The sequence below is a fragment of the Parasteatoda tepidariorum genome, chromosome 5 (genome assembly GCF_043381705.1).
Source record: "Parasteatoda tepidariorum isolate YZ-2023 chromosome 5, CAS_Ptep_4.0, whole genome shotgun sequence".
Taxonomy (NCBI): Eukaryota; Metazoa; Arthropoda; class Arachnida; order Araneae; family Theridiidae; genus Parasteatoda; species Parasteatoda tepidariorum.
The window spans coordinates 47,962,942-47,985,179 of record NC_092208.1 but is presented as its reverse complement, the minus strand read 5'-3'; the positions used below and the strand labels follow the sequence as shown (position 1 = coordinate 47,985,179).

General features: G+C 26.4%; 1 protein-coding gene across 3 annotated transcripts in view; it reads right to left on the bottom strand.

Annotated features, from left to right (window-relative positions):
- Window positions 1-21,989, bottom strand: part of LOC107446916 (insulin receptor substrate 1) — a 41,899-nt gene extending 19,910 nt beyond the window's left edge. The window contains exons 1-10 of one of the 3 annotated variants that reach the window (XM_071181418.1): window positions 21,873-21,989; window positions 19,609-19,790; window positions 17,962-18,277; window positions 13,579-13,724; window positions 10,860-11,002; window positions 9,123-9,335; window positions 6,121-6,225; window positions 3,693-3,773; window positions 3,518-3,616; window positions 2,890-3,053 (exon numbers count right to left, since the gene is read on the bottom strand). In XM_071181418.1, coding sequence (XP_071037519.1) covers window positions 2,890-3,053; window positions 3,518-3,616; window positions 3,693-3,773; window positions 6,121-6,225; window positions 9,123-9,335; window positions 10,860-11,002; window positions 13,579-13,724; window positions 17,962-18,277; window positions 19,609-19,707 — 1,366 coding nt within the window. In that variant the 5' untranslated portion in view covers window positions 19,708-19,790; window positions 21,873-21,989. Of the gene's footprint in view, window positions 1-2,889; window positions 3,058-3,517; window positions 3,617-3,692; window positions 3,774-6,120; window positions 6,226-9,122; window positions 9,336-10,859; window positions 11,003-13,578; window positions 13,725-17,961; window positions 18,278-19,608; window positions 19,791-21,621 lie in introns of all 3 variants that reach the window. The other 2 variants (XM_043039196.2, XM_071181417.1) reach the window with 2 other exon arrangements.
- Between the last annotated feature and the right edge of the window lie 249 nt (window positions 21,990-22,238).

Genomic DNA, 22,238 nt, shown 5'->3' with positions numbered 1-22,238 from the left:
AGCAAGACATGGAAAGTATTTTTTTAAAGTTTTTTCCCTCTATAAATAAATGAAGAAAAAAAATAATAAAAAAAAGAAAAAGGAAAACTGCTCATTCAGAGAATTATTTCTTACTAGGAGGCTTCACCCCCTGCTCGCTGGCGCTCGCCAATCCCCGGAACTGCTTTCGCAGATCATTTCGGATTGCTTCGCAATCCGAGGCTTGCCTTGCTCGCTCATTGGATACGTTCTTAACGTCTAGCTTTTGTATACTTTTTTTAACACTGAAGTTCCGAAAACTTTTCAATGTAGAAAATTCTAAACCTGTGCATTTCAATATTAATTTGAAATTGGAAACAGTTCACATATTTTTCTTAATCACACTATTCTAAATTTCAGTTGTTGAGAAAGCAACTGTTGTAAGTTTTGTTTTAAAGTCTTTCCCACCAGAGGGCTAAAACCATGTGTTGTAAAACAATATGAAATATACAATACTGAACGCCGGATGTAAAGCATCGGCTTCGATGAAGATAATTTTGTGAGAATGCTTTTGATAATTCGGTGAGAATTCACCCGATTAGACATATGATACTCACTACGTGCTCTTGCGCGCTGAAGCCTATCAATTAAAACATATTAGCGTTTTAAATAATATAGATTAGCCATATGATGCTCACTACGTGCTCTTGCACGCCGAATCCTATCAATTAAAAAAGAAAACTGTTGCCAACGCGAGAAAAGAAATATCATCGATTTTATTGATACATACGAAATTTTGTAAGAAATTTTGTAAAAATATGAAATTTTGTAAGTTTTTTTGTCTAATGTTTAAGAAAGATTCTGATATGAAAATGTAAATAATTTTTGATTTTTTCCCCCGAATTGTTCTTATTTTATTTTATGACAGTCGTTGAACAGCCGACCCAATTTTTGGGTTTATGACTACTAATATTCAACTCCTTAGCCTTGTAATTTTGAACCCAATTCAGAAGACAAGGGAACTCTTGGATCAAGTATTAGGAGATATTTCGCCTTCATGGAGGACTTTCTGATGGAACTAACCCGCATTTGCGCTACATGGAGAGGAAGACCATGAGAACCTCCCATGGTTAGCTTGTTGGCAAAGGGACCCTAACCCACTGAAAATTATCTAAAGACTTACAAGTTTTATTTTAAAAACAAAACTAGTAAGTTTCCAAACATAAATGTTATATTTAAGATTGTTTTTCCCCCTTCACATTTTGATAACTTTACAGTATTTTGCTTAGTATTCACAAATATTACAAATTTAGAAAGAAAAACTAGTTATTTTAATTTGAAATAAAAGTTTTTTTTTTTTAAAGAAATTTAATTGAAAACAAAACTAATATATAAAATTACGAAAAATTATATTTCATTAAAAAAATTGCAATAAAAATTTAACCATTTCAAAAATTTAGATAATTTTTCAATAATTTTTAATTTTTTAAATTAATATTTCAGCAAGCAATATTTGTTTTAGATAATTCTTTAAATAAAATATTTAGTAAACTGAAAACAATATAAGTACATACAATTTATCAACATATAAGTGATTAGTAAGATATTTAGGAAAATAATTATTACATAAATTACAATCTAAAATAAATTATTTAAAAATTCTGTATAAAATTAAAACAAATATAAAAATAGTTACTTTTTAAAAAGTTTCAGACTAAAAGAATTGCATTTTCCAGTATTATACAAAATTTTATTTATTTTATATTTGAACTATTTCTTTATTAGTTACTGTTAAATAATTGTATAGGTCAATTTAAATAATAAAAATTTAACCTTCATTTTTTCATAATTCGCTGCATATTTCACAATCAAGGGATATTGTTAATATTCTTGATCAACAGCTCTGAAACTAGTTGTAATTAGTAATTCTGTAGACAGATTAATATATTCTTTAAAAATATTTAAATACTATATCTATAACTATTAATAAAATGTAACTTTAAAAAGAAATTCCTTATATGCACCTATTACTGGCACCTGTCTTACTATTGTTTTCATAAGTTTCAAACCTAGAAATGTTTTAAAAAATTTTCAAGAGATATTTTAACAGTTTCATTTTCAAAAACTACTAAAGATGTTCATTCCCTAAATATAATGTAATGAAGCATTATTTCTTAGAAACTTTCAAATTAAAAATAATTACTAATAATTCTTATTAATTAATATTCTAATAATTAAATTATTTAACCATTTAGTTCTAAGGGTTTAATACTAATACACAAACTTTTCAATTAAACATAAATTTCTAAAATATTTCGAATTATAAAATATTTTCGAATAAATCTACTTTGTTAGAAATTTTCAATAATTTCTAATATATTATTTCTAATACATTATGAGGTACTTTTGTGCAAAACTTAAGGCAATATTTAATATAATATAAATAGTAAAAAAGAATACTCATGACATAAATTGTTATAAACTAAATCAAAGCTCATTCAACCAGGACAAATATTGGTGTTATAACCCAAATAATTAGTCATATTACATTAATTAGTCCTTTAAGAGAATTTTTTAGGTCATTAAAATCTAGGCTCTAATAATAAAAGTGAAAAACAGGATAAATGAAAAAAATCTTTGCTATTACAAAATCATAAAAAGATAGCACTGCCAAATATCTTCGTAAAAGTTAGTCATCTAAATTGTTTTTATAACTCTGCAGTTAAAAGTTATTTTAAATAAAATATTTTCATAGTTAAAAACTACATTGTGTTCATATAAAATGTAAACCTTAATATTAAAAAAATAATAAAATGAAGTTATATTTCATGATTGAACTACTAACTACTATGAATACTCCAACTACTTTACATGATAAATATTATACATAATTTGAGTAAATTAAAAAGATTAAAATAAATTGTACTCTACCAGTAGGGGACTTCATCTCCATATAGTCATTAGGTTGAGTTATCGAAGGCAAGGAACTTGGATATGAAATGGCATCAGAAGTGTTTAAATGTAAAGACATACTAGTTGGAACAGATGAAGATATAGGAGCCATTGATAAATAACCATCAGTAGTACTACTACAACTTCCTGCAAATAAAAAAGATTCAAAAGTTTATTTTTGCACAAAAAAAAAAGAATAATCACTTTTTGATAAGAATACTTTTTACAAATATTTTAATTACATATTCAATAAATTAACTGTTTATTAGAATTTTAAAATCAAAAAATTGAGATTTAAGAGTTACACTCAAATCCCCAACTATGAAAAAAACTTGAAATAAATCATAAAAACACTATAGAACATTTAGCAGTACCATACTTCAAATTTCACTAACATTTCCATTTCTTTCCTTAAAAAGAAAAAAAAAAAAAAAAAAAAAAAAAAAAAAAAAAAAAAAAANACTCGGTAAGATAATTAGATAAAGCATGTTAAAAAAAGAAAAAAGCATAAACTTTTGTGTAAAAATAAATTTAATATGAGTGAACGTATTTACACTAAGTTTATAAACAGTTTATTAGTATTAAATAATGGAAACTAAACATGTACTTGCCTACAGACATAGGCACATAATCATCCAGTTGCTCTTCTTTGATGGGAGGTTCAGTATGAAGTGCTCCATCAGTAGGATGACAATGGATATAGCGTCTAAAATTTAAAATTGCTTGCATTAAATTTGTGAAGTGAAAAATAAATTTATGAATCAAGAGAAATTAATACTCACCCATGAGCAAAATCTGTTTGTTGACCAGCATCAAACTCATCAATAGAAAGAGAACTACCAGCACTATCATTTGAGCTGGGGCTAGAAAATATAAATAAAACATGATTAAAAAAATATTAATAAAATTTAGTTATTTTTGTAATGATAGCTTGTTTTTCTTATAACACAAACCAAAAACAAACATTATAATGCAAGAAAAATAATGTAAATACCAACTTATAACTAGAAATCAGGGTTGAAAAAAAAAAAAACTTTTTTTGTTGTTGATTTAAACCTTTTTTTTTTAATATTTCAAGCCCTTAATTGAAATTAACCAAACTATTTTTAAGTACTTTATAGAATTAAACTATTTCATTTAACTATTAACTAATGTTTTCAATAAACAATTCAAAAATAGCGAAATTTATAAAGCAAGTAGTAAATTCAAACAAACTTATATGTACGGGAAACTTTCAAAAATGCTAAAATATTTTCCTAGTAATATTGCCAGATTACAAAATATGAAAACTGAAGTGCAAATGGAGCTAAAAGCGTAAATAGAGGGATTTTGTTTTATGGTGAGTTCTTACTGCAGTACTGAAGCGGGTTTGATTTTTTAGTTACCAAGGAACGGCACGAAAATGGATGCGCGCAAGATTATACAGTCGAACCTGTTTATCTCGAATCTCACGGGAAAGGCAAAAAATTCGAGATAAAGAGGTTTCAAGTTATACAAGTACTATAAAAAAATTAAATTTAATTAACAAATTCTACTAAAAGTGCTTTGTTTTTAGTTGAAAAATATAGACATTTCTTTAAATTAAATATAGCACATATGCCTATTTACATAACAGTTTTTTAACATACATTTAACACTGAAAAAGATTTTTACTGATAACCTTATTTGTTTCTATTATTCTTTGAGGTTAGAAAGATCGCAAATTCCTCATAGATCATTTTCTATAGTTCACTTTAAAACTCCTAATTATCCTTTGATCCATTGGTTGCAATTTTGAGGTCAAAAATGATTTTCTATTTTTAGCTTTCTTATCTATGTTGAAGAGTTCATTAACCCCTCACTTATTACCAGAATCATTGTATTCCTTTCTAGTTTAGGAAGTGCAGACATAGCGATTGAAATTCCAAGAAACACCCCCAACCTGTTCATCCCCACTTCCTGTGGATTCACGAAATTCATCTCTGTCTACGAGTTCTACTGATAAGAAAAGTTTTGACATTTAAGCTCTATTATTAGAAATTCGACATAAACATGGAAAATACATTGATTTTAGACAGTAAATGTAGAGAATTTTAAAAATTTCGAGATAGAGGTTTTCGAGATAAACAGGTTCAACTGTATTATACTGGATATGTATACTGGATAATTTAAAGAAGTTTATAATTAATAAGGTTGATATTTGATTATACAAATTTAAAAAAGAAAGAGAGAGAGAGAGACTATGACTTGTCCGTTTTGCACAGATTTGTCCAAATTGGATTTGCACATGAAAAAATATAAATCAACAAACAAGTTGTTAATCAATTTATTAATAATAACATACAATTAACTTAACGATTTTATATAGAATTTAATTACTTTCATTGGGTATCCAATGTTTTTTTTTAATCAAATTTTGAAAGGGTTTGTCTATTTGTTTTTTTTTTTTTTGTTTTTTGGATAAATAAACATTACTACATATTCCTTTAATTCTATTCATTTGACTAAAAATGATATTTAAATAGATTTTTTTTAGAAATATTAGAACTCAAAGTAATTACTTTATTCATATCAAAATTAAAATAATTTATTTTATTGTATAAATCAACAAAGCAGATATTTTCTTATTTTTTTAATAACTAAATCCAAAAAATTAAAATTATCTTCATGATTACGAAGCAAGATTAATTTCTCAGGATAAATAATATTTAATGAATTTTTTTATTTGAGGAAATTTTACTCATTTCAGTTTTTACAAGATCAAAACAAAGAATTTTGAAGTGTAAATTAATAAAAGAAAAGTTAATAAGATTTTGACTCTAATAATCATTATTCTTAAGGGAGAAAACAAAGTCTTTCATTGGTTTAATATTATAATGTTCATTAAAATCTCTTTCCATATAAGAAATAACATTCAAATTTACTTTGTTACTATTAAGAGAGTTTTTACTACTTCTTGATCTCATTTACCTCGATTTGTACGCTTAGCTTTAATAAGGAAAAATGAGTAAGTTGAGGAGTTATTAAAGTTAATCTGTGTATGTTGGAAGGTATCGTTAAGCCCATACGACAAAATTGTTTTGTATAAAAGCATGTAGTAATTTTCTTTTTGTAGTCTTAAATTGATATCTTCCACTATATCTAAACTATATTTACTATATTTAAAGAAATTTTCAACACTATTGCAATGTTAAATAAATTTATAATGAATAAATGCTAAAGATTCTCTACCTTAGAGGGTTATGGTTACCAGGAGGTGAGCAGGACACCGTTCTGGAATAACTACTATTATGTGGCCTCAATGAATCATACACAAATTGATGCGAATAAATTCCTCTGAAAAATACAATAAAATGATCAAAATTTAAAAAAAGTACAAAGAATAAAAAAATAAACATTTTATTTAATACTACAGATTGGGTATAAACAATTTAATCTCTGCTAACTAGTATAAAAAATTTAAAAATAAAAGTAAATATGAAAATATGCAACAAAATACAAAAAATTTATAGATTTTAATTTCATATCAAATGATAATTCATTGATAGAATTAAAATAATATAAAAATAATTCAAAAATATAAACCAGTAATTATCACCTTGTTCTTGTAAGAGACTAAGGCCAAGCTATTAGATGTGTCTTGTGTCAAAAATACTTAGTAAATATTTGACATTATTGAAGCAATTGTGAGTCTAATTACCTCAAAAAGGTTTGTAAAAGTCATTGTGTCAAAAAAATAAAATGCGTAATTTTAAACAGTATTTTTTTTTAGTATATCACTTCAAATTTCATAGATTACTGTTATTTATTTTATTCCATCTACTGCAAATTACTTATTTACCATTATACTTATTACTTATTTACCATTATACTTATTACTTATTTACCATTATACCATACATTATACCATTTCAGGCTATTTAAAAATGTTGTAAAACTGTACAAGAATAATGAAGTTATATTAAGCAAGTGTAATGTTTGTTTTTAAAAATAATTTAAACTTGATTCTTAAATAAAGCATTTGAAACCAACATTTCTCTAGAAAAAAATGATACTCTGATTAATTTCAGTGCTATAATTAAAATTGAGATTTAACTTTGTTAATACTAAATGAAATTTAAGATTTATTATTCAATTCCAGGTTCAAATCCTGGCAAATGACTAATCCATTCCTAAACTGTGCCTTACCTACACTGACTTGGAACTGGCTAAACATATTTACCCATACAGACATTAAAAACAACTGAGCCACAATGACATAGTGGTTAAAGGCGTGAGCTTGAAAGAAAGACAGAATTCGATCCTCATTGTCAGCTTAAAGCTCATCCAAGTTCAGATTGATCTGTACTAATTAGTCCAAGAAGTTAAGGCACTTTATTCACAATGTGAACAGCATGCTATTGGTCAACTAGTTGAGGAGTCTAAACTTCTACAACCACCAGGTTCACAACAGGTTATGGCAGAAATTAATCAATCAGCAGGAACTTTATCTCGAAATGTAAATCAAATGTGGATTAATTTCCTAGATTAGTCTCAGAAGATTTTTGTCTTTCGATTTAGGTTAAAAAATTACAAGGATAGAGAGATGAAATTTATTGCTTCATCCATTAAGATAGGATTAATATATGCTACAGCAGTTTTGGAAGAAAAGAACTTTGCATAGCAGCATAAAATTTTAGAAACCTATTTTCCAAACCATAAATTAAATATTAATTACAAATTTAACCAAAATTAAAATTATTAATTTTCAGACGAAATGCCAGATTATACAAAGTATATATTATATTAAAAATACTTTTTTTAAGCAATTATTTAAAATAATTTCACTTACAATTAGTTACATTATTTACGGTAAGTTACATAACTTTTCGTTATGTTTCAAGATAACATTACTAATTGAACACAAACCATTTCCAAAAAATAATTTAACTATTTATTATTTGGTTAAAAATTGTAATTTGGTTTCATAATTTTACCATTACTTAATATTTTTAACTAAAATGTTTCTTTAGACTTGAATGCTACCAAACATTATTTTTTCAAATAATTTGTTTACAACTCTTTATTTGTGACTACAGTAATCGTGAATTTAAAAGCATTTAAATAAATTTACAAAGAAAATGTAAATTTTTGAAGCAACTCAGCTGTACCATATAAAATTGATTTTCTTTAAAATAGTAAATAATTATAAGACCCTTAATTATAGGATGATAGGAAAATTTATCAATCTTTTCTCATCGCAATATTTAAAAATATAAATAATTCTGAAAGTAATGGAGTAGAATAGATAACTTCAATCACTTATGTACAGTTTCAAGATGGTCCCCAAGTTCAACATAACAATTTATGGAGTTTTAGAACTGTTAAGTCTTATGATAGAATACAGGAGGAATTTAGCAGAATTCATAGAAAAGTGGTACGCCTGTATGATGCCCATAGGTTAACAAAATAAAATGATTGAGAAAATACTATTCCAAAATCGAATTGCAATTTATGGAATGACTCTCAAGGTTTGGTTGAAGAGCACATTCCTAAAAATGCTTTTTCATTTCAACATAATCAAATATTTAAAAACAGATTTGCTTTATCATTGATAAAAATAAAAGGACCAATAAAATTTTATACACATATGCAAAAACAGTCAACATAACTAGAACATTAGAGAAAAAATTAGTTTTCAAAACAAACTTAAACTAAGAAAATTCACTTTATAAAATAGCATCTAGTAGAAAAGGAAGAAAAGGAAAAAACTAAACTATTGCTTATTTAGAATATTTTATCATGCAAATATATCACTCTCAAATGATTAATAAAGCCAGTTATCTGATATTCACAGGTCCAGATGTCTATTGAAAAATCCAAGACTTCGAATTATTGGGAACCCTTTTCAAGTAGTTTTGAATGTATAAGCATTCAGCTAGGAGTAGAATTACTCAAAATTATTAGCATCTAAAAAAGAGATTGAGAAAATAAAACACCTTTGTTTTTTTTCTATCAGAAATAATGATACAATATTACGAAAGAAAAATCAATATATTTTTTTCCTGTTTAATTGTAGTTTTCTATCAGTTCAAATTTTGATTTATTGTCATAAGAGTAATAGGGTTGAATTGAATGCGGGGTTTATAGGCCACAGTTATAGGGTAACATCAATCTAGTATGTATGCTAGTAATCTTTTGATGCTTAGGAGCCGTCAAATTGAAGTTCGATTGTATTTTAAGTATGAAAATACCTGTTATTGACTTGCTGTCCTTCACTAATAGTGCGAGATCTTGAGGGCATACTATCACAACGATCTCTGATACCTCCATAAGATATAGTTTGTGGACTAACTACAGCAACTGGTCTTCTAGTTGCAATAGGTCTGGAATTTTCACTGTTAGATGCACTCCTTGGTCTTGAAAGAGGACCCAGATCTTCATGCTCCCGACAAGATTTCATCGCACTAAAAACAATGGTAAAAGAGCTCATTTAATTTTCAAGAATTATTTAAGCTAGTTTTATGTGGCTGAATTTATTAGATCAGTCTTAAGAAGCAATCTTTATAAACTTAAGATTAACAATTTTAGATCAACCAAGATTTATAACAAAAAATAAATTCCTAGAGTTCTGACTTTTGCGACAAAAACTAATCTGTTGATACATGATTTATGCAGTCTAAAAGAAACTTTTCTGTTTTAGAACTAGATAGAGCAGAACAGTAAAAATTGCACCATCTATTATAGTAGACTTAAGAAAATTTCTTTATAAAACAATGTCCAAAATTAGCAGGGCTGAACAATGTCCATGAAATTCATGACCCGGAGGAAGTCGGCCACCAAAAGTGGGTTTTCTAGAATGTAAAACAATGTCTAAAGGTACTAGCAATTTAGCTAATTTATTATTTTTGTAAAACTGAAAAAACTAATGAATTGAAACCCTACTAATATAGGCTGGTCTTGAACTAATTAAACAGGGTGCTTAGCCAAATTATTCAACAAAAAATAAGCATCTTTTAAGCACTTTTCAAGCACTCAAAAAATATTTTCTAGCACTTTAAAAAAAAAAATATCACAATTAGGCAGGATTGGAAAGTTTTTAAAAATTGACTGTTTTTTCTTGTTTCAACCATCATGTCAAAAAAAAAACTTTTGGCATTATTTTTGACAATTGTCAAAAATCTCGAAGTTTTGAATCATGTAAAACAAATGGCACTTTCATACGCTACGGACCGACAATACATCAAAATAGATTGGGGTTGAATTAACTGTGAAAATGTTAAATAGAACAATGTGAACTGCGTCTTTTTGCATGATTCGTAGCGAAAATCGAAAATCAACATGGAAAAGGTGTGCTATTTATGTTTTTCAAACATAACTTTTAAAAAGGATATTATGGTAAAATTAATACAATGATTCAATGGAAAACAAATAGACATAACTAACACTATTAAGTAGAGAGAAACCAAAGTCAACCAAACCAATCAACTTGATAAAAATTTAAGGAAAGTTTGACTACTAAGCAATTTTTATTTCTTTACAAAAATTCTTGGCCATCAAAACATGGAGATAGCAACAAACAGAAAATTACAGTATCGAAAATCTAATAAGAAGAGTGGTAGAACATTTGGTTATCTTAATATGTGGGTCTTATATAGGGATATTATTAAATCATATCACTATGGGAGAAACTATCTCAGTAAATTAATAATAAAGGAAATAAACCTTTGAGCGAAACCATTGGGGCCATATTTTTCAATTTGTGGCAATCCTTCATATTTTTAATATATAGAATTCAATTCCGTTTGAAATAAAGTATTTTTAAATATGTACAGTAGGTTTACGTGCCCTATTTCATAATTTAAAATATTAGATTAACTTAAATTTATATACAATCAAAAGCAATAACATATCATTGAATGTGGAAAAGTTTTAAATAATTTAAGAGTTTAATAAACTTTACACCATTTGTAATAAACTGATCTCCTTACTTAAGAGTGACTTCATGCATATTTTGAGCTATGACAACATCTTCAGTTTCAAGCCACAATTCCCCAGCTCCAGTTACGGAAGATCGACCAAGTTCAATAACAAAATAATTGTTAGTATGCCCGCATCTTCTTATACTCATCAACTAAAAAATAAATGAAATTTTTAAATTGATTACGCAGCTTTATGCTAACAATGCTGGCTAAATTAATGTTTATTTTCAAGATATAAACCAAAATTAATATTTATTTCCAAACTATAAACTGCTCAAACAAGTTACCTTTTTTTAAAAAAAAATCATATTTTAAATAAATAAAAGCATTAAAATTGAGATTCAAGAAAATATTTAATACTTACTATTTATTAAACATAATATAATTGATATTTGCTTTAAAGGAAGTTCATAGTGCACAGCTTAAGAAGTTAAAAAAAATACAAATAAAGTATGTTAAAAGTCTTTCAATTACTTTTTTTACCTTATACAGGATTAATTCTAGGCGGGGTTTGCGGTGCGCCCCATTTGCCTATCTAAAAAAAAAAAAAAAATTTGACCCGCATGCCCTACAAATCTGAACATGCGCCCCGATATATTAAACAACGTATATTAAACGACTTTTATGTCTTTTTTTTTCCTCCTTGGTAAATCCACGTGGTTTTCTGTTAGTTCTCTCAACAGAAATATATTGTGTTTCAGCCGGAATCAATCTGGTTTTTTTCCTGACCCTTCCCCTATAGATTTTCAAATTGTATATAATAGGGGACAGTCGGGTAGCCCCGCCCACTTAAAGAGTATTGCTTATATTCCTGTATAATATTGAGTAATAATCAATATTTTTGTATGTTTCGATTGTTTTATCATCTAATTAAATAATGCAAAAAGAATAAACCAAAAAAATGGCTTAACTTAAAAAAATAGAAATTTAAAAAAAAACATGTTTCTCAGCTCTTTTCAAAATGTGTCTGGTAGCCCCGCCCAGTTACAAAAATTATGTTTTTTGACTGCTTTTTCAGGTGTAAATGAAAATGACCAATGTATTGACAATAGATAAACCTCATTTATCATTTTTATCACAAATACTTGAGTACATCAAATACTTGAGTATATCACGAATATTTTATCATAAATACTTGGAAACTTTGAAAATAGTCTTTTTTTAATATAACAATTAATGTCCAATGGCCCATTTACTTGAAAAAATATTCTATACATATGAAATTGGCAGTGGGCGGGGGTACCTGACACTCCCCTATATGTCATATGACAAACATTTATACATTATTACGACATGCGTTTTTTGAACTTGAGTTATCACATTTTTGAAGCGCTCGATTCATGATGATTTCATCATAATTTTAAGTCATTTGATAGTTTTTTCGCAACGTTCAAAATTCAAATTTGAGTTATCACTATTTGATGCATTAGATTCTACCACAATTTCTCCTCGTTTTATGATAAGTTTTGCGTCAGTTATATATCATTTTAACAGCATTTTTTACATGGTTTTTATATTCGATATTTTTAATATGATGCTATTACAAAAAATGTAATAAGAGTTTCAATTTCTCCTAAAAGGATACTTAAAGAATATATAATGTTATTTTAATTTCATTCATGGGAATTAGTTTATGGCAAATACTGTTTACAGGGGTCTATCTAGGTTTTTCTGAGAGGTACCTATTTTGTGAAAATTTAGACATAATTTGTGAAAAATTAAAAATATCAAAAAATCCACACAAAAATATGGATTTATCGTTTCGTAAGGGATACAAAAATAAAATTTTAAGAAAAAGTATTTTGTATCCTAAAGTTGAACTTGTGAAGGTACGGCTAAATGGTAGTAAATTCGGCTTGGACAGACCCCTGGTTTACATTTTCATTCCCTCACTTATCATTCCCGCATTGTGAGAAAATTAAACTTTTGTAATTTATGAAGTTACTTTCTAAGAATGTATTAATAATAAATGTTTTATTCTCTCTAAAGAGATAGTTTAAGAATATATAGTGTTATTTTAATTTTATTTATGAGATTAAGCTTTAAAAACAAAAATTTTCTAATTTTTTTACAGTAAAAATATTAAATTTTAGTGACGGTCAAAAAAAAAAAAAAAAATTTCTTTCACGTTATTTTATATAGCAGTTAAAGACAGATATATTTAAATATATGCATTGAAATTATTTTAAACATGTTTATAATTAAAATTATTATTCCTGTGTCTTGTTACCACTTTCTCACTTTAAAAAAATAATAATAATCTTAGTATACTTTTAAATATTAAACATGACAGATATGGATGTTGATGGTGATAGGGAGTTATTGTCTCCCTAAATATTTAGACAAATAAATAAATATTTTATGAATCATCAACTTAAATTCATCAAGAAAAAACAAGAAAGAGATAAAAATAATCTCTTTGCAAATATTTAGCAGATAAGAAATTTCTACTGGTGTATGAAATTTAGAGAGCTATTGTGACAGTTTATTTTAATTTGGTTCCTCTCAAAAACTAAGCCACTGTGATGTTCATGGTGGCAGATTTGTTTTTGTTTTTTTTTAATTTTATTTAGTACCTTCTTCTGTATTTAATTACAAACAAAATTGGAAATTTCTAACAATTTTTTTTTTCCAGTTGTCTCTAACTGAAAATAGCCTATTTGTAGAGAAGACCCATTAAGAGACAAAATGTAAAATCAATCATTACAATTGAGTAAACTAAACTTACAGGAAATTCCAGTGTTTCTGGATTATCAGACTGATCAACCTTGACTAAAGCCAAAGCACTAGGGGTTAAACATAGTCGATAGAGCCCCTTCATATTGCGTGAAGATGCTAACGATTTATCTCCAACCGTCACCTGCCAAACATGTTCTGGAAAAAATAAAGTGATTTTTAATTCACAAGCTGGTACTTTATATAGGTTTTGTGAAAATAGTTTATCAATTGCATAACCAAATATAAAATCCCAAAATTTTTTATTTTAAAAAAAAAGTTGTGTTTGAATATTTGCTAGAGATGGTATACATCCTAGCATGTTTTTTAGTATTTTCCACTTGGTGTAATTAGTTCCATAGCTGATGATATGTTTAGATCATTTTAAATACTTTTGTAGCTGTTGTAACAGAAATAATTGTGCAAAAGTACGGATTACAACAGGTATTAATCTAAGATTTCCTATCAAGCATGCGTTTTGAGATTTCAAGAAAAGCAGTGGAGAATATAGTGAAAAATATTTGTTGAATATAACAGTTCTGGTCTGAAGAAATAAATTTTTTTTAATAACTTCTATATATTTCTATAGTGATATGTATTTTACAGGCATAAGAATAAAATTTTTGAAAAAGTTACGAAAAAAATTGAATTAGAAATTTATCTTATATCCCTTTGAAAAAAGTTCCAAGGTCTTGAAAGTGTTGTACTTCTCTACTCTCACTATCTTGAAATGCATTATAGTTGAAAATATAAGCTCACGACTGTTATGAAGTATATTTGACTTAAACTTACAAGTATTACTTATAAACATTATGTAATGCTGCTTAGTAAAACAAAAGAAAAATCAAATTCACATCAGCCATAAGCTATTCTTTTGCTGTACATGAGCAAAACTAAATTTCACTAGCCTTAGATCTTCCTTAATTTTTTTATAGTGTTTTTTCAATAAGTACCATATAAATGTACTCTGTTTTTAAAATCCTGATTTTTTAATACATTATCATGACAACAATTTTAAACAGCACTTTTGTGTAATAATCTTTAGATCTTCTTTTTCTGACCATTTTTTAGTAAATCTTATGGTTTGGACAAGGCTTGTGTTAAGCATTTGCTACCTCGCCAAATGCGATCAAATCCGAAATTTGGCAAAACAAATTGTGCTTTGGCAAAGAATACTGGCTAATGAGTATTTCTAAAATAATAAAAACAGATTCTCTTCAATCCTGAAAACTACATAAATACGAATTTTATCTGAACAAATCTTGTATCTAAGAATGTAAGGAATAGTGATTTGACCGAATACTCTGCAGCCGAGCAGCAAAATTAAAATAAAATAAAAAATCATTAACACATTATTTTTTATATAGAAATAAGTTTAGGCGCTTTTAATAAATAATCAAAATTTAACTGTATTATTGGTATAAGGTAAAGGGAAAAAAAACTTTAATAAAAATGCAAGACACATAAAACACGAATAACAGCTATCAAAAAATATATATATAGTTGAAAATTTACAAAAAAAAAACCTAGAAATAGAAAGAAAAAAAAATATCTGTGGCTACCTTACACATCTACCTTAAACACCTTAAATCAGTATGATGTAGAATTACATTATTCAAATAACTTATCTTCTACAGTTATTCTTGTTTCTTCGAATGATTACATCGCTACAATAAAAAATAAGCGAGACAGTAAAGAATTCTTTTATTAAAAATAAGACTTGTATGAAACGTTTAACTTAAAATGAAATATATATACATTTAAAAGATAGTCTGATAGAACCAAATGTTGCTTCAGGTTTATCCTTATATTACTACTCTAGTCTAAGAAGTTATCAAAAATGATCCCCAACATATTTCTATTTATTTACCTCCAAGATGATAAAACATCTACATTTTTCATCCGATCTCCCATTCATTGCTCATTTACTTCTCTCCCCAACTGTAAAATTACTCCTGATTTGAATTTTATAAAATAGTTCAGTTTAAAGTAAATTTATATTTTGATTTGAATTTTTCAATGGGAAAAAAATTTATTATAAAAAATTGTTAAGATTTGCCTTTGGCTAATAATTTGAAGTTGTTAGTGCAGGTCTTGTTTCAATAATGTAAAGCAAAGTGAATTAAGGACAAATAAAAGCATAAAAAATGGATATACTATATTGCAGTCCTATAAATAAAAACCTTTTTCTGTGTGCAAATGCAGAATGATGGAAAATCGTAATGAGAAAAAAAGTGGTGCAACCAATAAAGGAAGAGAAAACAACCTTGAACAAGATAACAAAGGCTTAGCCAATAACTTCTGATATTATTGTTAGGCAGTTTCTAAAATCGATGGTTTCATTAAAACATACAAAGAATATCACATTTGAATCATTACTTTTTCGTTTCACAATGCTACCAGCGATAAAATTAACGTTGTTTAGTCAATCTCCTTTTCGGCAATTATCACATATTTTTTTCAATATTTTAAAAAGACATTTTGTCTGGGGAATTTCAAATGTAACATTTAAAAAATCACTTTTAGAGGAACTCTGTGGGGATTTTATGGTAAATCCATGCAATTTCCTAAATCAGACTATAGCGGAGAGATTTTTATTTAGTTTTTAAAATCTTGATATTTCTTTTTTAAAAAAATATGCTATTACAATCCAAGAATTTCAAATTCCGACTATAAAATTTTTTTATTATTTTTTGTTTTTTGTCTTTTTTTTTTGCTGCTTGAGAGTTATGAAGACTTCATTGCAAATCCGTAAAAAAATTTGAAAGTCTAAGGAATTTTGAAACTAAGTGTGCAATTTTCTTGGTAGTTATAAGTTCATACAAAATGTGACAGAAATAAGTAAATTTTTTACAATGTGCTGTACAGGGTGCGTAGCCAAATCTTTGAATCAAAAATAAGCACTTTTTAAAAACTTTTCAAGCACTTTACAAAAATTTTCAAGCACTCAAAAAATTCATATTCAATCAGTGATATCATTGAAAAACAAAAACTTTTTGCAAACAGTTTTAGCATTAAAAAAAAACCCAAAAAGAAACAGACGTAAATCGAAACAATCAGTACTTTCCCACATCATCGAGTGAATTCAACTTGACCCTGAACTCAGAACAAAAGTACCCGTACCCCCTACGTCAAAAAAGTGTTAGAAGTAAAATAAACAATAATAAAATCAAAATAAATTAAGAAGAAAAACATTTCATAAGGATCTGATATTCTCCATCCGAATTGGAGCACTAGGGTTTCGGTTTCAAGTCTGTGCGCATGCGCAAGTCATAACGTGGGTACGACTTGAAGTCAGCGTGAATGATTACGTAGCAAACACCCCATTTTTCGTGAAATGCATGGGATCCACCAGATATCACTGAAGGGGAAAAAAAAGCACTTTTTAAAAACGCCAGCTGAAAAATGCACCTTTAAAAGCTTTTAAAAACGAAATGCCCAAAAAAGCACCTTTAAGTACTTTTTACAAACGCTACGCACCCTGGCTGTAGTAAAAACTGTGGTCACAAAAACTGCTTTATTGATTACTAAACTTTTAGACTATATAGCAACAGAAATAAGATAAGAATAAAAAAAATGGAAGTATAGCAAAAATTTCAAAAAAAATTAAAACTGATAACACCTACATCATACATATAATTTAGCTAAGAATTTCATTCATTTAAGAATTTTTAAATACAGAAAAATCTATAAACAAGCACTTTCGAAATGGAAAAATAAATATCAGTCTTACAACAGATGTTAGCAAATAAACTTTTATTTAAGTCATCATATAAAAATGCACATTTAGTCCCACAAAAATTCATTTCTACAATTTAAAATTACTTTTTCATTTGAAAATATAAAAACAAAATAAAAGATTAATCAAATACAATTTTAAAAAATGGGTTTTGTTAAAGGATTGATTAAGGAATTTTCAAATTTTGTGAAGGATTCTTTTTTGAGGTTTTGATTTTTTTGAAAAATACTTAAACAGACAATTTTTGAACCTTGTATAATGCCATCCATCAAACGGTTAATATAAAATGTTGATAGATAATAATAAATGCAAAGATTTAAAGCTGTTTAAAATTCTGATGTTATTTAAGAAAACATTTTGTATTTGTTAGGATATTAAAATTATGTTTCAGGTACTTAAAAACATTTGATGTTTTCGATTTTTAAATATATTTTAATTGAGTTTTAAATATTTTCCTTCAATTTTCTGTTAACAAATAGAGAATTGTACATTTCATTTCCAAATTTTTTTTAATTTCCCTTCAATAACTACTTTATATTTAAAATTTCCTTACATGATAATTAGGAAGTTTTATAAAATTTCACAATCAGCATTCTTTAGAAACATCTCTGAAACAGTCAAAAATAAATTTTAAAAAAAAGTTTGGTAGATACTTACCAAACTTTGGTTTTAATTTAGCACCACCGTTCATGCATGGACCATCAAGCTGCAATTCCAACATGGCATTTAACCAGTCTTCTCGAGAATTTTCATTATCCGTAACAACAGAAAAACAATCGTCTTTAGTGTACAATGCAATAGCAAATTTGTGCTTTGCATCTATTTTACGGTTTATATTAAAACAAGTCTTTATAGATATGCTTCTTTTTGCAACACCTCCAGCTTTATATTTCTTCTCACTGTCATAATATTCTAACCTTGCAGGTCCACTATCAGATTCAGTTCTTAAAACAAAATACTTCTTTTTCATAGTCTGAAAAATAAAAGAAAATCTTTTATACAAAAACTTAAAATTAAAAGGAGCTTAAGTGCAAAGATTTTATTTTCCCTTTATTTCAAACTCTGAATTAAATTTTCATGACCTTTTAAGCAACCATAATACTGTTAATAATTTTCTTTAATGAATCTATTATCATAAACAATAAAATTCCTTTACTCTTTTTAGAAATTTAAATAACCATGTATAAGCTAAATATTATTTCTTAAAAGCTTTATACATTAAGTTTGTTAACTTAAATATTTAAAACATGTTCTCAAAACTGTTTATACAAAATGTAACTACCATGATATTTTGCGAACATATTATTAAACTGATATTTATTTCAGGTTATATCTGTGGTGGAAAAAAATAACATTTTAACGGATACACAAAACTGTGTTCAAATGTTAAACTTTAAAATGATACCGTCTACTCAGTTGCTTCATGAAGGTTCTTATTAATATCATTTAAGCAAGAACTCTCTATTACGTCTATAAATGGCAACAAGCACATAAACTTTTTTTTTAAGTCCCTCTTCGCATTTTAACCTGACAAAGTGATGAACGTGGATATTTAATAAATTATAATTTATAATTTTTCAAAACTCAGATAAAGAAATAGAAACTCATCAACTTTCTAGTAAAGTAAAAAATAACTATTTAAAGCAGTTCAAATATTATGTAAGCACTTAAGATAAGAGATACATATGTAAGATAATAAAGTCCCATTATGTCAGAAAACAAATTATAAATAGAAAAATAATTTCATTTGAAATAAAAATCCTTATTAAAAAGAAAAATCATATAAGCACAGTGGAGAAAGGAAAAATTGCAATTTGTTTCATTCTTGCTCACAAGAGAGTCTGAAAGCTTTAAAAATATAGTATGTTTACATAACATTTTAATGGCCCTTTACCTCATTTTAATTTTTAAAAAAAAAAACTTTAAAAAGATTAAATTTACTCTTAAGCTGCATAAATTTCCATATCATTAATTTTGAATACTTCTTAAACAAATCAAATAAGTTGCTTTTATAGTTAAAAATTAGTAACCTTAATTTTAAATGTCATTGTCCATCAAATCAATTTGAGCATATTTACTAAATAAAGAAGAAATTTTTTTTTAAAAAAACATCTTTTTAAAATAGTTACTCTTGAAGAAAATGTCAGTTTTTTTTTATTTTATTAAATTGGCCAATCAAAATTATTCTATAACATTAAAACATACATATGGATCAATATTAAAGATTTATATTTAAATATTAATAGCATGCAGTTGAGTATAACTAAATTACAGAATGCAGCTTAAATGAATTAATAAACTTACTTTTAGTTTTCTAAGAATCCCAGCCTTTCGAATGTCAGATAGTAATCCAGATCCTGCTGGATTAGCCATATTTGACTTATCGTCTTTTTTATCAGACATAATTTTAAAAGTCTAGAAGACTTTTTTTAAAGAGAGTTACATTTACATTGTTGGTAGTAACTTAAAGATCATGCTGCATTATCCTAAAAATAATTACAAGAAGTAAGAATCAGGAAATCATTAAAAAAATTTATAAACATTTTTGTTATCCTTTAATTTTTATGCAGAAGCAATTTTTTTTCTAAACATCCAAATAATTTAGATAAAATTCTTAAATACATAACTGCAGGAAAAAATTATATTATTACACAGTGATATAACCTTGATAACAACTAGCTTCAAAGAAATGTATTACTTGCGAACAAATCATTCATAAACAGACTTAATTAGGTGTGGATAACCTCTTGGAGTGAAGAGTCACTTACACAGCAGGTTGCCCAAAGAAGGGTCATGTGTACACTTGCATATTTCATATATTTGCATGGCAAAAATTTTCTTTTAAACTTTTCAAAAAAATATGTAAAAAAATTTTTTATGTCCTAAGAAAATTGATTTAAAAAAATTACTAATTTTTGCAATATAAATATTAAAATTTTTCTAATTTGATATTTAAAACGGTAGTTGAGGAATAGTAACTATATTTTAAAAAAATTATACATGATTTTTTTCTAGTTACAGTTTTTCACAATCACAAACATAAAATTTTTAAATAAAATTTTACTTTAATCTTATTAAAACACTCCTATCTAAAGATTTTTTCCAACCTGGATTCCCACAAAACTAAATAGGAAAAAAAAATTGCAAAAATTGTACTTTAGGAAAAAACAGCGAAGTTGAAAGATAATAAAAATCTATCATGAAATTCATATTTCAATCAAGATGAGATGTTTATAAAGACAGAAAAAAGATTTTTATTTTCAATTGCACTTTCAAATGAGATAAAATAATAATGCTTCAAAGTGAAAGTAATTTAGTGGAAATATTTATCAACGAGAGATAATACTTTAACATACCAATCAGTCGCAACTTAATATTTTAATAAGAACCTCAATCTAACACTGATTAATTATTCAAATGAAATCTTCAGACAAATTCATTAAGATAAAATTTAAGGAGAGAAAGAAATTCTAGAAAAAAATTTTACTTTGAAAGTTTTGAGTTTCTTATACAAAATGAAATCATATATATATTTTATATGAAGTGAAATAATATATTTTAATAATTTTGAAAACGAAATATCCTAAAAGATTATCATGTACAGTTTAATTTACAGAGCATATTGTTTTTATGATGAGAATGACTGATAAAACTAAAAATATCAATATAAGCTAATTCTAGATCAACAAACTTAAACCTGACTTTACTTGATAAAACAAATTTTAAATAGTTAAAAATATTATCATTAATGACAAACACACAAAAACTAACATGAATATGTTGAAATATGATTAGATGATGAGCATACTAATTACTGAACACAGAAAAATAAAATGATTTTATTTAAAGAGTAATTATAAAAAAATTGTTTGAAAATATAGCATACTTAAAAAATATAAGAAAAGTGAAATAAATAACTTATTGCTTGGTAAAAAGAGTGTTTTTAAACATAGTTATATAATTAGAAATTCATAAATAGCAAGCTTTTATACACATTTTTTAAATTGTATTTTCGAAAATTTTAATTAAGATAAATAATAAATGAAAGAAGAGACAAATTATAAGAAATAGATTGATAAACAAAACCGAACATTTCCTAAATAACAATCACGTCATGTGCGTAAACGACCTCGTCATGGGAATTTGTTTACCAGGAAATGTTCAATGCGCCGATAGCATGAATAAAAACATAATAATAAATTTTTTTTCAAATTATTCGTAGATTTTTTAACACTTAATCTCTAAGTTAAATAAAAAAAATCACATTTTTGAAACAATTTAATATTACTATACAACGAAACATGTGAAACTACTAACTGAATCATGTAATCCTTGGAGGGGTGGGACGAAAAATATTACGTACTGCGACAAGACGAATTAGATGGGGCTTAAAATATTTGTTGGCGATTATACAACATTATCTAAACAACAACCATAATATGATCGAAATGAAAAACTACTGAAGGATATCAGACGACAAATGAATTTCAGTTCTGAAATACGAAAAAGAATAACTTTTCCTTGATTTGCAATACTGGATCCATTCCAAACAAATAAAAGTTGTTTACCACGTAAATTTACAACTCCAAACGAGAGGTGGCGGTACTGCAAAATACTTAAAATATCATTGAATTACGTAATACTGAGTACTTCTTTGCATATAAACAATCTAAATAAATTGATATTTTTAGCTTAGAATATCAAATCATGTATTCGATATAATGTCAGTTAAATTTTGGTACTGTCTCTTAATATTTATATTCGCAATGAAAAATTGGCCCAAGCTCATTTATCATCAGTAGATCATTTATTTTAATTATTTACAAAAAAATAATCAATTTAGAGGGCTTGTAACAGATTAATAATATATTTCAGAAAGATAAACTTTTTTTTTTATTTGCGCAAATGATTTATACTTTATTGAATTTTCAAAC